The 19,662-nt window shown below is 45.6% G+C and overlaps 2 protein-coding genes across 2 annotated transcripts in view; both read right to left on the bottom strand.

Annotated features, from left to right (window-relative positions):
• The window catches only part of diaph1 (diaphanous related formin 1), a 128,265-nt gene extending 120,310 nt beyond the window's left edge, over positions 1–7,955 (bottom strand). Inside the window, 1 exon segment of the mRNA XM_080526807.1 lies at positions 7,714–7,955. Coding sequence (XP_080382933.1) covers positions 7,714–7,818 — 105 coding nt within the window. The 5' untranslated portion in view covers positions 7,819–7,955.
• A 2,610-nt stretch (positions 7,956–10,565) lies between these two features.
• Positions 10,566–10,889, bottom strand: smim32 (small integral membrane protein 32; the record flags this gene model as incomplete). Its single annotated transcript, XM_080526386.1, has 1 exon — positions 10,566–10,889. The coding sequence occupies one exon, from the start codon at positions 10,887–10,889 to the stop codon at positions 10,566–10,568; it is 324 nt and encodes a 107-aa protein (XP_080382512.1).
• Positions 10,890–19,662: the final 8,773 nt, after the last annotated feature.

Genomic DNA, 19,662 nt, shown 5'->3' on the forward strand with positions numbered 1-19,662 from the left:
ACTGTCAGTTTATATACAAGGCTTGACAGAGGCATTGATTTCCAATCAGCCAATTATGATGAATTAAAGAGACCTGTTTGGTACCGCAGTAGGACACATAGGGGCTACTCTTGGGATAATTAAGTAAAATCACAATAGCGGTGCGGATAATTAGGCACCTAAACTGGCAAACGCTAATTTCCAGAATTGGAGGAATTGCTGAAATGTAAATTTCCCCAGACTCTCTGACAGACTTGCTGAGGGTTGGTAGAGAGAGGAGGGGGTGCAGGCAGACGTGCAGCTGAGCCACAGGAAGTGCAGCTGAGGCTACAGAAAGCATGGTGGAAGGTGACACAGGAAGGTGAGACAGAGACGCAAAAAAAGAAAAAGCTTAGACTTCACTTACTGAGAAAGTACTGAAAGGTGACTGACAGACATATGGGGAGGTGTAGCTTTTGTAAATTAATTCAAATTTATGCTTTAGGACGATGTTAATTTTTTTTTTTTTGATTTTCACTTTAACTTGGGTAATTACGGTACAGGACCATCACAGCTTCCCTCATAGCCTCATCCAGTGATTCACAGTGATCTGCAGTCTCAACCAAAGTCTCAACCAAACTCACTGTCAGTTTAGGGCTAGTGCGCCCACACTCATATACCCACACACACTCACCCACATATACATTCATGGCTAGACAGAGGCATTGATTTCCAATCAGCCAATTATGATGACTAAAAGATCGGTTTGGCTCACATAGGGGCTACTCTTGGGATAATTGAGTAAAATCACAATAGCTGTGCGGATAATTAAGGACTTAAACTGGCGATTTCCAAGCTAATTTCCAGAATTGGAGAAACTACAGAAATGTGAATTTCCCCAGACTCTGACAGACTTGCTGGGGGTTGGTAGAGAGGGGGGGTGCAGCAGAGCCACAGAGCCCCCCCCCCCTCCAGTTCTCTTCAGACACAGGTAAAATATCAACATGGCAGCCAGCGCTAATAAAAGCGAGGAGTTCGGTTTTTGGCCATATCACACAGCCCTATTGGGAGGTGGTGTATGTGTGTAAGTTAGTGGTTGTGTGTACTCCAGTGCTGTAAATAGGCACACACACACACACACACCTCCACAGAGCAGAGTGCTGCCAGCCAGGGCAGAGGATAATCCAGCCGCAGTCACAACGGTGAGATCAGAGGTCAAACTCTGTCTTACCTCTGACGCTGAGCCAGCTGAGCTCACTGACAGACAGGTGGGGGAGGGAGGAAGAGAGAGAGAGAGAGATGGAGATCGTTTAACCTAGTGCTGGAGTTGGCTGAGAGTTCCTCTGTGTTTGCATCTGTGCAATATATTGCCTCTTTTCCACCAAGGTAGTTTGAGGGCCGGTGCTTCGTGTTTCAACAGCAAAAGAACCGGCTCCATAGCAATCGCGACAAGCATCACAAATATGTTGGACCAGTCGTGTTTGGATGTCATTGTAGGCTCGCAAAGCCATGAGCAACTTGTCAAGATGCGATGTTGTCCGCCGTTGTTGTTGCGCTTGAAGTTGGCGCATTGCTGGGAAAGCGAAGAAGTATAGATGTATACAGTGATGTAATGACGTGGCCCTCTAGCCCGTGGAAAAGCAAACCGGTTCTTAGAAGGTTCGCATGTGGAACCAACTGCAAACTGGCACTAGCACCAGCCCAGGCTGTGTGTGCGATATAGAAAGAGGGCAGTTTAACAGGGTGCTGGGGATGGCTCTCTGTGTGTGTGTGTGTGTGTGTGTGTGTGTGTGTGTGTGTGTGTGTGTGTGATGGAGGAACAGGGCGGTTTAGCAGTGTGCTGGGGATGGTGTGTGTGTGTGGGGGGGGGGGCACAATGGGTGGAAAGGAGGGACGTGTACTGACAAAAAGGGTTATGGGGAAGAAAAGGGCAACTTCCTGTTTAATGATTATTGCATGGACTTCCTGCCGCACAACTGTGAATTTGTTCATAAAACGACAGGCAGAAATGTCAAACTTGCAGTCGCAAACTGGCTATGTGAAAGTAGTTGGTGTAGGGTACAGAAACACTGGGGAAATAGGGCCTATATGTTTTGGTGCAGTCAAAGTAGAGTCAAACCAAACTAATTATGCCAAGAAAAAGGATGTGTGTGTGCGTGCGTGCGTGCGTGAGTGAGTGCGTGAGTGCGTGCGTGAGTGTGTGTCGCAGCAAAGCAGAAGTGAAAACTAGGCCTGGTCTCTCAACTGAGAAATAAATGATAGGTAAGGAACGTACACAGGGCCAGAGTTAATTAACACTGGACCTCCAGTCAGGCACCACTCAAAATCAATAGGCCTATATGGATAAAAAAAGATCAGCGAGAGAAGCCATGTGATGTAAGGGGGAGCGGAAGGCTGGGGAAGAGTTACATAAAAGTGGCAAAAGACAAGAATGTCTTTTGATCAGTATCAAAACAGAGAGATGAGGACAACAAAACAAAGGAAATAGCCAAGAGACAATCTGTTCCTGCCACTTACAACGAGGCTACACGGAAACTAGGTTATTCAAAGTTCAAAGCAGGTGGAACCCAGGAATTCCACCAGAGTGCCAGAGCGTACGATAGAATATTCAACAGCCCAGGCAGCACACAGAGACACACACAGGCACTTGTTCACTTCTTTAGAGGGATGGGGAATTTTAGCCTGACTAAAAGCATCTTAGGGCTAAAAAGTCTGCAGTGTTCCATTCCGCCTTCTCACACATTCCACGACGCAAACAAAATCATAAAACTCATAAAACACACACACACACAAGCACACAGACACGCACACACAGCCGAATAACTGCCGTTGACACAGATAAATTGTCTTAGCCATGGTGTTTGAACTAAAGAGGCTGTCACTTGTCACTATCTTGCCGCTGTCACTTTCACCTGTGTCGAGCGGCCCCTTCACACCGTGTCACGGTCACTCGTCTGACAGACTGACGGCCACTCTGAGGAATACCACATCAAACAACCCACTGACATCTCAGTGACTGTGACTAAAACACTCTCCAATGTTGTTTTCATCACAACCCCTATTTGATGCAGTTGTGGCCGTTTCAAAAAAGACTTGAGCACTGGATAAACTACTCGCTGTGAACCCAGTATCGTGAATCAGTTTGAATCGTGAGTATCGTTACATACCGTACTTACATCCTTACACCCTACCAGTTAATCCTACCTGTTAACCCTACTTGTTAACCCTACCAGTAAACCCTAGTACCTGTTAACCAACACTACCGGTTATGACCCTCCTGGTTATCCAGTGCTCAGGCCTAAGCAGAAACAGTGTAACTAGCGGGGCTGTGACCCCTGACCCAGGCTAAGCCACCAAGCAGGAAATCACAAGGGAGGAGGCCGGGTGTGTGTGTGTGGGGAGGGGGGGTAATGGGTGACAGTTGAAGACAGAGAAAATTAAAGAAAGACAGAAAGAACAAACAAGAAAACAGGTTGAAAAACAAACAAGAGGAGAAAGCAAATGAGGCAAAATGTTATGGAGATGAGACTGCGGTGCTGTAGGGACTGCATTCCTCCGCCGGCCTGCCCCGACTTATTAAAGGAGTTTTATTACACAACCCACTGATCCTGTTAGGACGGGCGGGGCCACGTCTTTACCCCCGCAGGGCTGAGGGCCACACAGGGGAACCGCCGTCTGCAGACACTCGCCTCAACCCAAGAGGATCAGATCAATACCGCCGATCAATCAGCAATCAATCAAGTAGGCGGCCTATCTCTACATACTCAAGCGACGGCCACTCTCGCTGGTTTTCTTGAACACCTGAAGACTTCGGAAGATGTTGGAGCGGAAACCTTCGGGCTCACGCTTGCCAGGATGTGATGCTCAATCTATTTTTTATTTTATTTTTTTACAGATACAGTAGATATTTAGACAGGAAGGATGGGTGAGAGAGAGAGAAGGGATGACATACAGGACATGTCCCAGGGCTCTACAGTGCGACCATTTCACTCGCAATTGCGACTAAAAATAAATCTGTGCGACTAGAGAAATAAATTCACGAGCACACGTGCGATTCATTCTAAAAATAAATCTGCGCGAACCGTGTGGCCACATTTTAAGCCGTCAGCCAGCCCGCTACGACCACGGGAAGTCATGTTAAAAGTGAAGTTACTTCTGTTAAACTGGCGCTAAGCTAACATCGCTAATCGCTAACTCCCTCCTGGGCCTTAAAGAGACAAGCGCCCTTTTCTCATCTCAAGCTTCATTAGCTTCATTAGCTCACCACATCTACAGATTTGGTCCCACACACTCCAGATTTGAACCCAAGGTTACAACCAGGGTTAACTACCCAGGGTAGAAAGTAGAAAGCTCTCAGACCTTCAGAACCCATTGAAAGTAGTGGAGGTACTCCAGAAGTCCAAATGCATCTCTAACCCTAGGAAACCCTAGGAAGCAAGTTGCCTAATGGCATGAAAATGCAACATGTTGTACTTGAGTGTGGCAGAGAGGTGGGACCCCCGTGGATGGTGGTGTGCTAACAGCTAGCCGCCGCAGAGGCACCGTGCTGGGCTGGCCACCTCCACATGTCACCACCCCGGGCAGCATGGGGCTGGGGACTGGTCATCTGGATGTGGGGTAGTTTAATACCCCTAGATGTGGAGTTGTCTGGCCACCGTGTGTGACTGATGTAGCCTGACCCAGCAGCAGGGAGGTGGGCAGCATGGAGACAGACCTCTGCATGGCCTGGCTGGGCTGCTAGCTGACAGACCTAGCCCTAAAGCCTGGCTGGGCTGCTAGCTGCTAGCTGACAGGCATGACATGGATGAATGAATGAACATGCTGCTAACCAGGAGAACTTGACACAGCTAGTTACCATAATACAATGCCATCAACTCTGCGTCTAGTAGGGCTGTAGGCATGGGCCAATGTGTGATTTTGGTGCAAAAATGGCAAAATCACTAATAAAAATGTGTTATAATAAAAATGTTCACTGTGTTCCTACATTTCTTTGTGTGCCCCTAACATTTTTCATTTAGGAGCACATGTGCTCCTAGTGAAAAAGGTTAGCGTAGAGCCCTGTGTCCCTGGCCGGAATCGAACCGGGAACCCTGCGGTTACGTTAACCCGCTATGCCACCTAAGTGCCCCGTGATGCTCATTCTCAAAAATAGCAGCTTACCCTGCTGACTTCAAATAGACAGTAGTTTTTGACAGCTCCCATCATCTCTGAGTCTTGCACCTCCCCACTCGCCTTTCTAATCCACTGTGGAATTTTATCTGCACCCTTCTTCCCCCCCCCCCCCCCACACACCCTACATTAAACACTGCACTCCAGTTCCGATAGGCTCCCATGAGTGCATTCATCACCCCAGTTTCACATAGGCTCTCGTTCTCTGAGCTACGCTCTTGTACAGAGAGAGAGAGAGAGAGAGAGAGAGAGAGAGAGAGAGAGAGAGAGAGAGAGAGAGAGAGAGAGAGAGAGAGAGAGAGAGAGAGAGAGAGAGAGAGGACACAAGAGCAACACTCAGCAGCACACACAGATTGACGGAGTGAACTACTACTCTACAGACTAGAATTCTGCAACAAAAAGGCTTTCTGTGTGTGTGTGTGTGTGTGTGTGTGTGTGTGTGAGCGCGCGTGTGTGTGCGTGTCACTAGTGATGATAAAAGTCAATCTCCTTCAGTCAATGAAGCAAAAACATATATTGGACCAAACAACAACAGTTCTACTCCAACCAACTCAATAGTACGGTTCTACTCACACAAACTCAATAGTACGGTTCTACTCACACCAACTCAATAGTACGGTTCTTCTCACACCATAAAAAAAACACTTTTGGAGAGAACCCCATTAACATTGATATTGGTCCCAGCCCAGTACTTCAAGAGCACGTGCAAGATTGCGACCTTGCTGACAGCAGCTCAGGTCATGAACGGATGACACGACTTATTCCTTTGTCCTTGGGGATTCATCTAACCAATCAGTCAGCTCCACTCTGGTGGGCAGCAGGTGGGGGCAGTGGTGCATGCTGGGTTAAGTGTTTTCTGCTCGAGGTGCGAGGTCCGTTCCGCTGATCTAAGGACCTCTGTGGCCCACAGGAGTAAACCAGGGCTGACGCAGCAGCAGACGCCTGCAGAGCAGGGTGGAGGAGAAGGCCTCAGAGACGGCTTAACTCAGTGTTTCTCCTGAAGACACAGGCGGTTTCTAACAGCCCGGCATGCTGTTTAGGGCCTGGCACTAAGAATGTGTTGTGTCATCATCACAGATACATCAGAGTCAGATGAGATCACGGATAAGTGACAACAGAGAAAGATAAAGGACCCCTGATAGGACTCCACCAAGCACAGCCTCTGACCTCTCCCTGAACTCTGGACAGCATGAAATTCTTCTGTTTGTGTGTGTGTGTGTGGTGTTGCATAATTTCCCCCTGTAAAGGTGAGATCATATTGCAGCATCAGAGCAAGTCAAGGACAAACCCACCCTGACACACCCTGTTTATCTTTTAACCTTGCCTTAAAAATGTGCTAAAGATTTCCCTCCCCCTCTCTCTCCCTGTTTGCTGTTAGTGGAGACATTTACACCTGTGTGTCAGTTCTCTTAACATGATGATGTATTTTATAAGGACAAACTAAGCAGGGACTATCCCTGTTGATAGACAGATCGACTCTCTCCACGCGCTACATCACTTCGCCTACAGATACTTGTAGTATCACTGTAGTAGTGAGCTGCATCCAGATCACACTACAAGCCTACATTATGTCACACCAAATCATTGAGGGAGTTTGTTTACATTCCCACCAGCAAGGTGCAAAGCATCTGTCCCAGCGCTGGGGCAGGACTTGGAAAAAGCTTTCCGTCACACCTTCTAGGACTGTGGAGGGTGAGATGGGGGGCTGGTAAAAGAGAGCATGCGGTGGTGGGGTGGTGGTTTGTCAGTGCCGGTCAGCAGGTGTGTATTTGGGGGCTCTATGGTTACCATTCGCCTGTGGAATATCAGTTTTCAACTGTTGCTACTAGACCAGCCCAGGTGTTCAATTACACACAGCCTCAACCTGTTGCCATCCACGATGACACGCAAAATAGGAATGACTCCTCGTGCTCCACTCCAGACAGCACACCAATGAATGAGCATGCTTGCCTTGGGTACTCACGGGCTATGACGTCACTACACTGACTCCAGAGAAAAACTGGAGTATCACGATGACGCGAGGCCGAGCAGATTCAATGCCTTCTCGTTCAATGTTGCTTCACTTGTTTGGTTTGTTTTTCGTGCTATTTACTCCTGATGTGTCAGAAAAGCCCACGAGAGAGGCTACCGAAAGTAAAGTTGAGCAGGCAGAGTAAAGTTCATTATACTGCTGACCGCTTCACTCCGGACACTTTCAAATGGGGGAAACCCGGGTGATCAACGAATGACCCAAGCACAACTAGGCTACAATGTTACCAAAGAACGTGTTTAGTCACTACAACTGTAGTGTCTCAACATCACGAGTCACGCTGTTTTTGCTACATTGTCGCTCTTGTTGCAAGTGGTTTAACTTTTAGATGGACAACTGAGCTACTTCCTCATTTCATAACAAAGCTTATCATCGCAACTAGACAATTGTCAAACAAGTCAACAGCAACAGGTTTGTTTAATACAACTCCAGCCATACTACCGGTTGAATAACACATGTGCGTGCTGCAAGTGACTTTACACTGACAGCAGGGCATAATTGAACTTACAGCCATATGGGTACTTTAATGAATAATGAAAAATGAAATGGCTACGTACAAATTTCTTTTTCCCGTCTCCATCTTCATAATTCTTCTTCGATTTCTTGTCCTTGCTGCTTTTAGGAGCCGCTGCGGAGGCAGAGTTCCCCGAATGGTGATCCATTGTGATTATATCAATGTCCTCACAGGGGGACACACACACAAATAAACCCCCAAATACACCCTGTGGTTTCCCTGCTTGAATTCAAAACAAACAGACGCCTCAAGCTCAATACAAAGTTTTTCAAAGTTGTCCGGCTTTCCTTAGGAAAACAACCTCTTTGTAGCGAGCTACTGTCCCCCTGAGGCCCGGCTACGAGCTTAGTAGTGTGGACTCCTTACTAGCCAAGTAGCCAGACACTCCTGAATCATTCTCTATTCTCCACCGCCTGGTCAGGGTTGGAAAAGGAGGGAAATTCAAAGAAGTCCCCTCAAACAGCGTCAAGTAAAAGCACAGTCTTCGCGACCCTGTTCTCGAAACAGACACAACTTCACAGTATTACACCGAACTGTGCTTTAAAAAGCGTCGCAAAAAAAGAGTGAGCTAGTTGTAATCCTCGCAAGTTTTGACTAGTGGCTGTCCGCGCTGGTAGTCACTGGCTAATGCTAACTAGCTAGCGTTGTAAAAAAAGGAAAACTACGTAAAGATAGACGGTTCTTCCTACTTCTACAAGTTATTTCTGTACTATACATGTCAATGCATTTGTCATGTCGCCGTTGACTTCGTTTTTTTAGGAATTCTCCAAATGTGTTTCCATTACTGCAACAAGTTAACTTTCCCGAGTTCTATATTCAAGCACGTCAATAACAGGCTGGTGCTACTTCTTCCTGCCTTGACAGGTTGGGACGGGCAGGCGGGGGGCGGGACCTGCGCACTGGGCTCCACCTGAGACCTGACAGACATGCGCACTAGGCTCCACCTGAGACCTGACTGACAGACAGACTGATGGGGAGCAAAGCGCCCTCGGGTTATATTCAGGAATGTGAACACAACTGCATTCAGCCAGTGTAATATAATCACTCAAAACATGTTGTCCATGTTACAGGCATTGACATATGTCTCCTAACATACATGGACGGGGACCCTTTTTGATTCAGTTGCCAAAGCCTACCTACTTGTGTGAGTGTGAGCTTTTCTTGGTTGTGAGGTTATTATATTATATATATTATATGATAGTTATATGTCATGCATCTAATTGAATGAACCCAGACCTAATTTAAAGTGCATTTCACAGCATTTCTATCACCTCAACAATGTAAGAATGACAAGATCAAAATGTAACACTTTAGCTTTAACCAACATAAAGACACACACAAACAGAATGAATCCAGCAAGCATATATGGTGATGGACGGAGTTGATGTTGTTGTTGTTGTGTTATTTTACTAGGCTATGCATTTGATTCTTTCTCATTAAGCTATTAGTTTGAATAGCAACACTATCAGGTTTAGGGCACCACCAAGTGGTAAGTTAACGAACAGCAGACTCTAAGTGTCAAAAGGTGCACAACTAGGCCTATCGACGGTCATTCGGGCAAGCTTCAAGCCAAAACGAATTCTTGAAATGATGAGCTAAATTTGCAGTGACTAAGCTAGAGCCGATACCTATTGTATACGGCTAGGGCACATAGATCTATATTTTCCAACAGTGTTGTGTTTCTTCATGGGTAGCGGGTGCTGACTAAATGTGCTGACTAAATCGACCCAATTGTATGCCATCTGTCCTCCAACTGAGGCGAATGAAGTAGTCGGCTATTATTGTCATTTCAACAGGCAAAGACATGTTTAGCTACTAGGCCTATTATACATTCCCACCCTAGCGGCCAAATCCCTAATGTTTCTGCAACGTATTCCATGATCATGAGACAAAAACAAACAAAAAAAATATCACACTGGGTTACTTCTTCTCCAATTCATTCAAGGAAAGCCTACACTCTTCTCCACTGTGTCTGCATCATAAAGTCATTCAGCGCGCGCGCGCACACACACACACACACGCGCGCGCGCGCACACACGCACGCACGCACGCACGCACGCACGCACACACACACACACGCACACACGCACGCACGCACGCACGCACACACACACACACACACACACACACACACACACACACACACACACACACAGTAATAACGGCTGTATGTCATCACGGCCCTGGATCCGGATTAACAGATATCTATCTGTAGGTATTTCAAGGCTGTTTGGGAACAACACAGTCTCAGAGGAAGGCGTCACCAGGAGGGCTCTTGGCACTAAACTAAACTGATAGCCAATTTGGTTTTCTGCACGCGATTTATATCAGCATAAAAAGCCATTCCTTCTAGAATAATTTACACTTGTAAATTGTGGGATTTCATTCAAGCGACATGAAAGTGCGTAATAAACAAGAATTGCACAAAAATGTGTGTTTGTCTCAGAGACATTCATTTCATTGTGTCCTCATAATCATTATCATATCATTATCATCATCATCAGCATCATCATCATCATCATTATCACTATCATTATAATTATCATTATCCCCCCTCCTCCTCCTCCTCCTCCTCATCATCATCACTGTTATCACCACCAAAGACCTCTGAACGTGAATATGTAGATATGTTTATATTGATTGATGGGTATCACACACACTGACATGAAACTGTTGGTTGGAGATTACACCTCAATATGGTATAGGCTACCATAAGAGCAGTCATAGGTTACAATTCAGTCATACAAAATGTTTTATATACAAACATACATACATACACTTAGCCTATATGACATACAGTCCAGTTCAAGCCATCTCGTGCATGTGCCAAATGAACAACTGTGCGTGTGGTTACAAATGCGACATGTTACCAGGGTCCCAGACAGTCCTGGGCTACTACTTGTAGCTCCGGGCCTCTCTCAGCGACCTGTCATAGGGCATGGAGGCGAAGAAAGAGTTCCTCAACTGGCAGTTGATGAAGAACACGATGAGGAGCACCAGCACGAACAGCACCGAGCAGAGGATTATGTACGTCGTCAGGTCCGGTTTGTTGAGCTCGCCGCCCTCCCGGAGCCCCCCACCCCTGTCCGTGGGTCTGAGGAGGGCCGCCACGCTCGCCGGGCCGAGAGACGCATTCAGGGCCGCGGGGCCGTGCGTGGGGGCCATCATGCCCAGGAAGTCAGGTGCGCCGGTAGAATTCAGCAGGAATTGCCTCAACATGACTGATGCGTGCGTTTAACGGCCGTCCTCCGATCAACGCTCAACTAAAAAGAGGAGTGAAAGTCAAGACCATGTCCAATAACCACAAATTACTTTTGGATACGAATGAAATAGCGTTTAAATACATGTCAGCAGCATTATAAAACAATATAAACAACGCCAAATGGTGACGTTAGAATTATAAGGTTCTATCTCAATTTTTGTCAAAATTGAGTTTTTTACATAATCTGATCCATTAGGTGTTTATTAATGCCTGTGTGGTGTTATTTTTTTAATGTTGACATTTTTAAGCTAGTAATTAATCAAATACAAAGGTTCCATCTCACAAAACATAATGGAATGTAAAAACTTTGACGCTCAATATCTCTGAACTACCCTAAACGGAGATAGAACCTTATAATTCTAACGTCACGAAATGCGTATGAAATATAGTTGCGCAAATTAAACGGCAGTATATCAACATCCCCTATTGAAGTCGTTGTTACCTTCTTGGGTGTCTGCCGCAGAGAATCTCTCCAGGTGAGGCGGAGAGGCTGGAACTCAGGGTCCGCATTCCGCAGACTCTCCCCGGTCTGACCACTCTCACTCCTGGGGAGGATCTAGCGCTTTGGAGAGGCGGTGTGGTGTCGGCTTCAACCCCGTCACGCCTACACACCCTATGTCGATAACTCTGAAGACATTACTTTCTCATACAAAGCTGATCACACAAACATGTATGTTATGTTCAATCACCCGGATTCTATCAAGGTGCGGGTGACAGACACGGACCACCACTTCTTCTCCCGCAGTGTCGGCGACGCGATCATGTCATGAGGACAAATTCCACTGATATCAGAACAAATTGAATTCTCAGATTGTGTCACTGTCTTGGAAATCTTACCGTAAACATAAAAGTATTTGGATTGCTGGATGACGTCGTCGCCCGCTGTATTCCAATGTCGAGTTGGCAAAGTTTAAAAGGCATCGTCCACATACGCACACATTTCCCCTGGTGTGGCTGGTCTGTCGGCGGCTCTAACAAGTGGATACTTCGGTGTTCGGCGCGGGCAGAGAGGGTAGGTAAAGGGGCACTCCGGTTCCTCGCGATTCGTCCACGTTCTTATATCCAGTAAAGGTCGATACGTCTCCGTTTTACAGCGCCGACAGGACCCCCGACGGAAATATCGATCCAGCTTCGAGGAAGGGGGGTCTTGATAGAAGAAGACGCTCTGGGTCGCTGGCAGCTTTTTCCTTGCCTCGGGATATGTGTGTGTGTGTGTGTGTGTGTGTGTGTGTGTGTGTGTGTGTGTGTGTGTGTGTGTGTGTGTGTGGATGACGGTTAGACGGGACTACCGGGAGGTGAGAACGGGAAAGGAGAAAGCGCGCGCCGAGCTCCTTGTGCGCGCGTGGTGGAGAGGTGTCATCGGACAGGGATGTGTCAAAGTCAGTGTGTCACGTGACATGCCTGGTCTCCGACACAATCTTCTTTTTTTTTCAAAGCCTGTTACACATTTGAGAGAAAGTGACCGAAATCGTTTTGTGATTAAACCAACCAGTGCAGATGGTGGAGGAGTCCATTTAAAGGACCAGTTTGACTCAGAGCCTGCACATACTGGAGGAAGCCTATACCAGGCTTTTCCCTCAGGTTGATTATCTAACCCCTCTTCTAAGCAATATAGAACTTGGTGCAATTTACATATACCTCAAACACCCACTAGGCTAGTACGTCTTCTCAGAGACAAAGTAGTACAAAGTGAAGGATCTCCATTTGTGATAAAGCATAGCTCACCGCTGACATGATGTGAGTGTTACAGCTTGTTGGGTTAGAGTTAGGGTTAGGCTTAGTTGGCTGGTGACATTTCTCTGTTTCTGTCTGTGACTGTCACAGCAGAATCCTACCTGTTGTCATAGAATGGCACTAATACAGCCCTGCAGAAGTAACTCAGATTGTGCACATGCACCGGGTTTATTCTCTGAACTATAGGCTATTTCATTAGTCGTGAATATTCAGTAAAGGGCAACCACATGGAACCCCACCTCGATTAAAAAACACTTGAATAGGTCGGCTGACTGATTCATATTCATGAGCACCTGTCTTGGTCGCATAACAGCAAGGACAGAGTAACATGGTAGTGTTGTAGTACATGGTAGTGTTGTAGTAACATGGTATTGTGGGGTAGTGGTGGTCTAGTGGATAGTGAGTTGGACTTGGGATCGGAAGGTTGTGAGTTCAAATCCCGCCTGAAGCCACACCACTACTAGTGTGCCCTTGGGTAAGGCACTTAGCCCTCAGTTACTCCAGGGGGAATGTCCCTGTAATTCGTAATTGTAAGTCGCTTTGGATAAAAGCGTCTGCTAAATGGCAAAATTAAAATTAAATTAAATTAACATGGCCCAGTGATGGCCTTACGCACACACACACGCACGCACACACACACACACACACACACACGCACGCACGCACGCACGCACGCACGCACACACACACACACACACTCTCTATACACAACGTGACCCCTGTATTGACTCATACACAAGTATTCAAAACACAATCATCTCCTTGTCCTGCACTACTATGCTATATAAACAAACTTAGAGTATATTAAATGCTAAAGAGGCTTAAGAGACCGGTAGAGAAATCTCCTTGCCGCAGCTTTACACAAATACAGCCCCAAGTCATGTTTACATATATTAAGGAAAAACATCTTCAGAATTGTGACGGGTAAGGAGATTATATTTGATTTTCGCGAGTAACACTCACCCTAGGCCTGCTTCACCACCCACCAGCCCCCCTCCCCACCCTCCCCCACCCCACCGCTCAGCAGCCAATAAGAATGACCCAGTTTTCCCGTTGTATCGAGGTCCATCGAGGAGCATTCTGCAGGGTGACAACCTCACCCATATTTGTGAAATTCCGATCCGGTGGCCTGACGAGAGGTCGACAATGGGCTTGCCTGGCCTAGTTTAGTTAGACAAGGAGAGAGAGGCAGCCGCAGAATGGTAAATATGTATTCATAGATCTCATGCTCCATAGCTAATTGTTTTCATTATCTAGCTCAGCTCATTAGCTGGTAACCCATGAACAATGGAATTTTGATTATGAGAGCAGCGCTGTAATTCTCTTCCATTGGCCAGTGTGGGCGATTCTCTCTCTCTCTCACACACACACACACACACACACACACACACACAAACACACACACACACACACACACACACACACACACAGGCACTTTATTTATTTTCTCTCTCTCTCTCTCTCTGTGTGTGTGTTGACAAATTGAGTGAAAAGAGCTGCAGTGAAAGACTGGTCATTCATCATGAAGGGCTCCAGCTCCCCCCCAAATATGAGAAAATACTTATTTTCTTCCCAAAATAATGTTTCCAAGGGGACAGAGAAAGAAAGAGAGGGGGGGAGAGACAGAGAGTGAGTGAATGAGTGAGTGACTGAGTGAGAGAGAGAGTGAGAGAGAGAGAGGAGAGAGATAGAGAGAGAGTGAGTGAGAGTGAGAGAGGGGAGAGTGAGACAGAGGGTGATAGAGAGAAAGAGAGAGTGAAGTGGGTGATGAGAGAGAGGAGAGAGAGTTATTGATTGATATGTTTATTTCAAATATGTGAAAAAAAGATAAAGCAACAATAATTAAAATAACAGAAAACATTTGTTTAAATACACATACTGTATTCGAAGTTTATTCAATCCCACCCCTTCTCCATAAGTCATAAAGATGCTTCCTGTTCAATTGAATACAATCTCATTATACATACAAATACTGCGTACCCAAAATACAAATATCGTATTTACATAAAAAAAGAAACAAAGAATAAATATATAGGAACCCAAATGATAAATGATAATAAATAAACAATAACCCCTGTAAACACTTTCTGATTATCAACCCCCCCCCCATCATCCCTGTACATTATGAAGACCATGTTTTTATACCTTATTTTAAACTGGATTATGTTTGGACATTGCTTTAACTCCACATTCAAACTGTTCCATAGCTTCACTCCACAGATTGATATACAAAACCCTTTCCCAGTGGTACGAATACTGTGTGTTTTGAAATAAAAAATTCCCCTTAAATTCTAACCCTCCTCTCGATCACGGAACAATGTTTGAATATTTCCTGGTAGTAGGTTATTTTTAGCTTTAAACATTAATTGTGCTGTTTGGTATAACAATGTCTGTACATTTCTGTAATTTTGACTGTAGGAATAATGGGTTAGTGTGTTCCAGATATCCGTATTGCTCTTTTTTGGAGAATAGATAGTGAATATGTTGAACATTTGTAGTTATTTCCCCAGATCTCCACACAGTAATTTAGATATGGTAAAACTAGTGAACAGTAGAGAATGTGGAGTGATTTCTGATCCAGAACCTGCTTTGCTTTATTTATTACTGAAATGCTTTTTGACAGTTACGTTTGTACATGCTTAATGTGTGATTTCCAGCTGATTCTGTCATATATAATTACAATTATAATTATAATTATACATTTTTTTCGTAAACTCTTTCAATTTCCACTCCATATATTTGTAGTTGTACATTTTGCAATTACCAAATATCATTATCTTTGTCTTACTCTTTGTCTTAAACTTTACTTAAGTTTAATGATCATTTGTTTCTATCAAACCATATTTTTAATTTACCCATTTCTGTAGTGATATCCTCTAGTAGTTGTTTTTAATCATCCCCAGAACAGAAAATATTTGTATCATCTGCAAATAATACCATCTTCAGTAGCTTTGATACTTTGCATTATGTCATTGATATACAGAATGAACAGTTCTGGGCCCAACACTGACCCCTGGGGGACGCCACAAGCAATGTCCAAACATGTTGAGCAGAAATTACTCATCTTCACAAACTGTTCTCTTACTTAAATAACGTTTAACCCAATGTAATACTAGTCCCCTGATACCATATCTTTCCAGTTTATTGATTAATATGTCATGGTTGATTGTGTCAAATGCTTTTTTTAGATCAATGAATATCCCGACTGCATGTTGTTTGTGATCTATAGCATTTGTGATTTCCTCAATTGATTCTATTATTGCCAATGATGTTGATCTTTTTGATCTGAATCCATATTGACTGTCTGTAAGTAATGTGTGCTTTTCAAAAAATGTCTGTTGTTGAAGAGCTTTTCTAATATTTTTGAGAATTGTGGAAGTAAAGAGACAGGTCTGTAGTTTGTGAAGTGGTGTTTGCTCCCAGTTTTATACAGAGGTATGACTTTAGCTATTTTCATTTGATCTGGAAATAAACCAGTTTGGAATGATAAGTTACAGATGTATGTTAATGGTTTAGACATTCTCTCAATAACGTTTTTCACTACTGTCATATCAATGTCATTAAAGTCAATAGACTTTTTGTTCTTACATTTTTTTTTACAATATCCAATATTTCTTTCTCATCCACTGCTGTGAGAAACATTGAGTTGGGATTTTCTCTAGCTGTCCCAGGATCAGGGATTTCTCCTGCTAGGTCAGGTCCAACATTTACAAAGAATTGGTTAAAGCTGTTAGACACGTCCTCCATATTATAGTTTTCCTTATCCTTATCAATAAAATACTTGTGATAATCATTGTTTAGAGCCATTTCTTATAATACTACTCAAAAGTGAGTGAGAGAGAGTGAGTGAGAGAGAGAGAGAGTGAGTGAGAGAGAGAGAGGAGGGGAGACTGCAGGCTGTGCAGGCGTGCTCTCATCAAGGAGACATAACCGTTCCCGGCAGGGGGGTGCTTGAGTTGACAGGGATTATGCACGCACACACGCACACGCACACGCACACACACACACACACGCACACGCACACGCACACGCACACGCACACACGCACACACACACACGCACACACACACACACACACACACACACACGCCCAACCTTCCCGCCACCGGCTCACTGGAGCATTGGGCCTGTGCTAGTCCCGAGTGTTGGGGAGACTTTGTGACTGTCGAAATCTCCTTGTATCATCCTCAGCAGATGCCTCATATCCTTGGTTTGAGCTGCCTCAACGATTGTCATGTCAAGTAAATAAACACTTCAACATAAACACAATCGCTGTGTGTCATAAGTTATTTCACTACTACATATGTGGACAAAATGATCTCAAAGTAGACATTACTTAACTGAAGCTGAGGACATTCCCAGCGGGAATCGAACTCCCAACCGAAGCGTTGTCAGTGCCATGCTTTACTTTTTTAAGTGAGCCACAGAGGAGAGGACCACTACCTTATGTGAGACAGGAACACTGGATGTATTTTCAGTATGTGAGTTGGACATCAGCATGCAGCAGGGAGGTGGTCCTGGACAGCCCCAGCGGTCTCCTCCACTCTGCCTGCCAGACTGTCTGTGTGTCTGGGAGATGTATGTCTGGCCAGCCTCTCCCTGGTGTGTACACAGAACCCCTGAGTCCGGGCCTAATGCACTCCAGCCAACAGCATTGAGTGGCCCAGTTCTGCCAGAGCACACAGACCCAAAGCACACAGTCTGATAACACACAGATACAGGTACAGCACACCTGCTCTGAATATACACACACACACACACACACACACAAACTGATGCACACGCACGCATGCATGCACGCACGCACTCACACACATCCACACATGGATGCACACACACACACACGCACGCACACACACACCCACACGCCCACACGCACACACGCAAACGCACAGACACAGACACAGACACAGACACACACACACACACACACACACACACACACACACACACACACACAGCAGAAGAAGCAGCTTAACCAGCGATAACAGCGAGACGCACATAGGGTTCTATTGAGTTCAAACTCATTACCAGGGAACAATGAAACTCTCCTTCTGCCGTGCCTGTTGGAAGCCTGCCTATTACTGTTTCAGGCTGTCAACATTCTGTCAGGTAAAAAAAAATATCTCCTGCCCCCCCAAAATACACCAAAACAGGTTCGGTGGCATCCACAGGCTAATGTCAGTTCTGTACTTGTTGTTGAGACAAAACGCATGACAAAATGATTCTCTGATGGGGTTTTTGTTGTGTTGTGCAAAATGATAATGGCACATCAAACGCCCTCCTTGGCAGAGGGAACGCACTCAACAATTATTGAGTTGATTATCTTCCCAGAACATGAAGATCTTTTTTTTAATCGGTTAAAAGAGACATTCGTTTGCTTAGAAATCAAACAAAAAGACAAAAAGACATCTCAAAATGGACAGGCGGTGAGTCAAACACCTGAGAGGAGGTCATACATGTTGGGTGGAGAGATGTTTTGAATGGTGGACAATACACCGTTTGGACTAGCCACCCTTCTTCGCTGTTTCTCCCTTCTACCTTCCCTTCCCTTTTTCTTCCCTAGGTGTGCAGTGTTCACTCTGTCCCCAGCCAAGCCTCTCCCAGAAGAGCTAATGCAGGTCAGGGCTCAGGGTTCCTCCCCCCTCTCACACATCCTCCTCCTCACCCTCCCTGTTAACCTCCTCACAGGAACACCGGTCCACCATCTAGTCAATACGACCCACATCCGCATTTCTCTAGGATACTCTCAATGTCATTTTAACCCGGAGAAAGTGCTGAGTAATATGGAGGGCAAGGACGGGGTGAAGGAGAGGGAGAGGGGGAGAGAGGGAGAGAGAGAGGGAGAGGTAGAGAGAGGGGGCCGCAGGTGAATAATGGTGGCTGTTTGTGAAGCTCGCTCCAGTGATCCATGTGACAGGAAAGAATCGCCCCGGACCAGAGCACGCTCGTTATGCACCGCCTCACTTCGCCCCCCCGCCCTCCCTCTTCGCCACACGCACGCCGCTCTCTCAACACAAAAACAAACAAACAAACAAACAAATAACAGACCAATCACACAGCTTCACTGGTGGTCCCTGCAAATGATTCCAGTGTGTTGTATGATTGGTTGGTTGGGGACGGGGGGGTGGGAGCACGTTCTGGTGGAACGTTGTACTCGGGGTGGTGGCAGAGATAAACACTAAGCTCATTACACGCTGATGAACTGCTGCCAGGGTGGCCAGGTCGGGGGGGGGGAGAGAGAGAGGGAGAGAAACAGAGAGAAAGGAACAGAAAGAAACAGAGAGAGAGAGAAACAGAGGGAGAGGGAGAGAAACAGAGAGAGAGACAGAGAGAGGGGGAGAGAGACACACACAGTGGGAGAAACAGAGAGAGAGGGGGGGGGTGGGGGTGAGGAGAAGGAGAGAGAGAGATACTTCAACTTCTGAACGCCATATGCATCCACAACTAGGAGGTCTGACGGACTAGAAAGGAAAATACCTTTTTGTGTGTAATGCACAAAAATGCATGGTGTGTGTGTGTATGTGTGTGTGTGTGTGTGTGTGTGTGTACACAAGTAAAGACAGAGAGCCATCTGGCGGGCATCGAACCACTGATCTATCCCACAATGCTGTAGGGTACCGGAGATGAAATGGGGACGGTGACAACCATAAGAACAAATGACGAAGATGGTGAGGATGAGGATGGTGGTGGTGACAGTGATGACGTATGGACTCTTGAGGGATAGGGATGTGCGTGTGCGTGTGTGTGTGTGTGTGTGTGTGTGTGTAGGAAGACCGGAGGTTGTATGGAGTGTTGTATCTATTTCTTCCATCCATCACCACACTCCCCCTAAGGGTTGTCATCACTCAGTATTCTCCTCATGTACTTACTCTCCATCACCAGGGACTTTCTACAAATGATGTATGGTGTTATTTATAACACGGACAATAATGACTTAATAATATATACAGTATATATATATATACACGTATATACGTATATATATATATATAA

Source organism: Nansenia antarctica (genome assembly GCF_963989245.1).
Source record: "Nansenia antarctica genome assembly, chromosome: 3".
Classification (NCBI taxonomy): Eukaryota; Metazoa; Chordata; class Actinopteri; order Argentiniformes; family Microstomatidae; genus Nansenia; species Nansenia antarctica.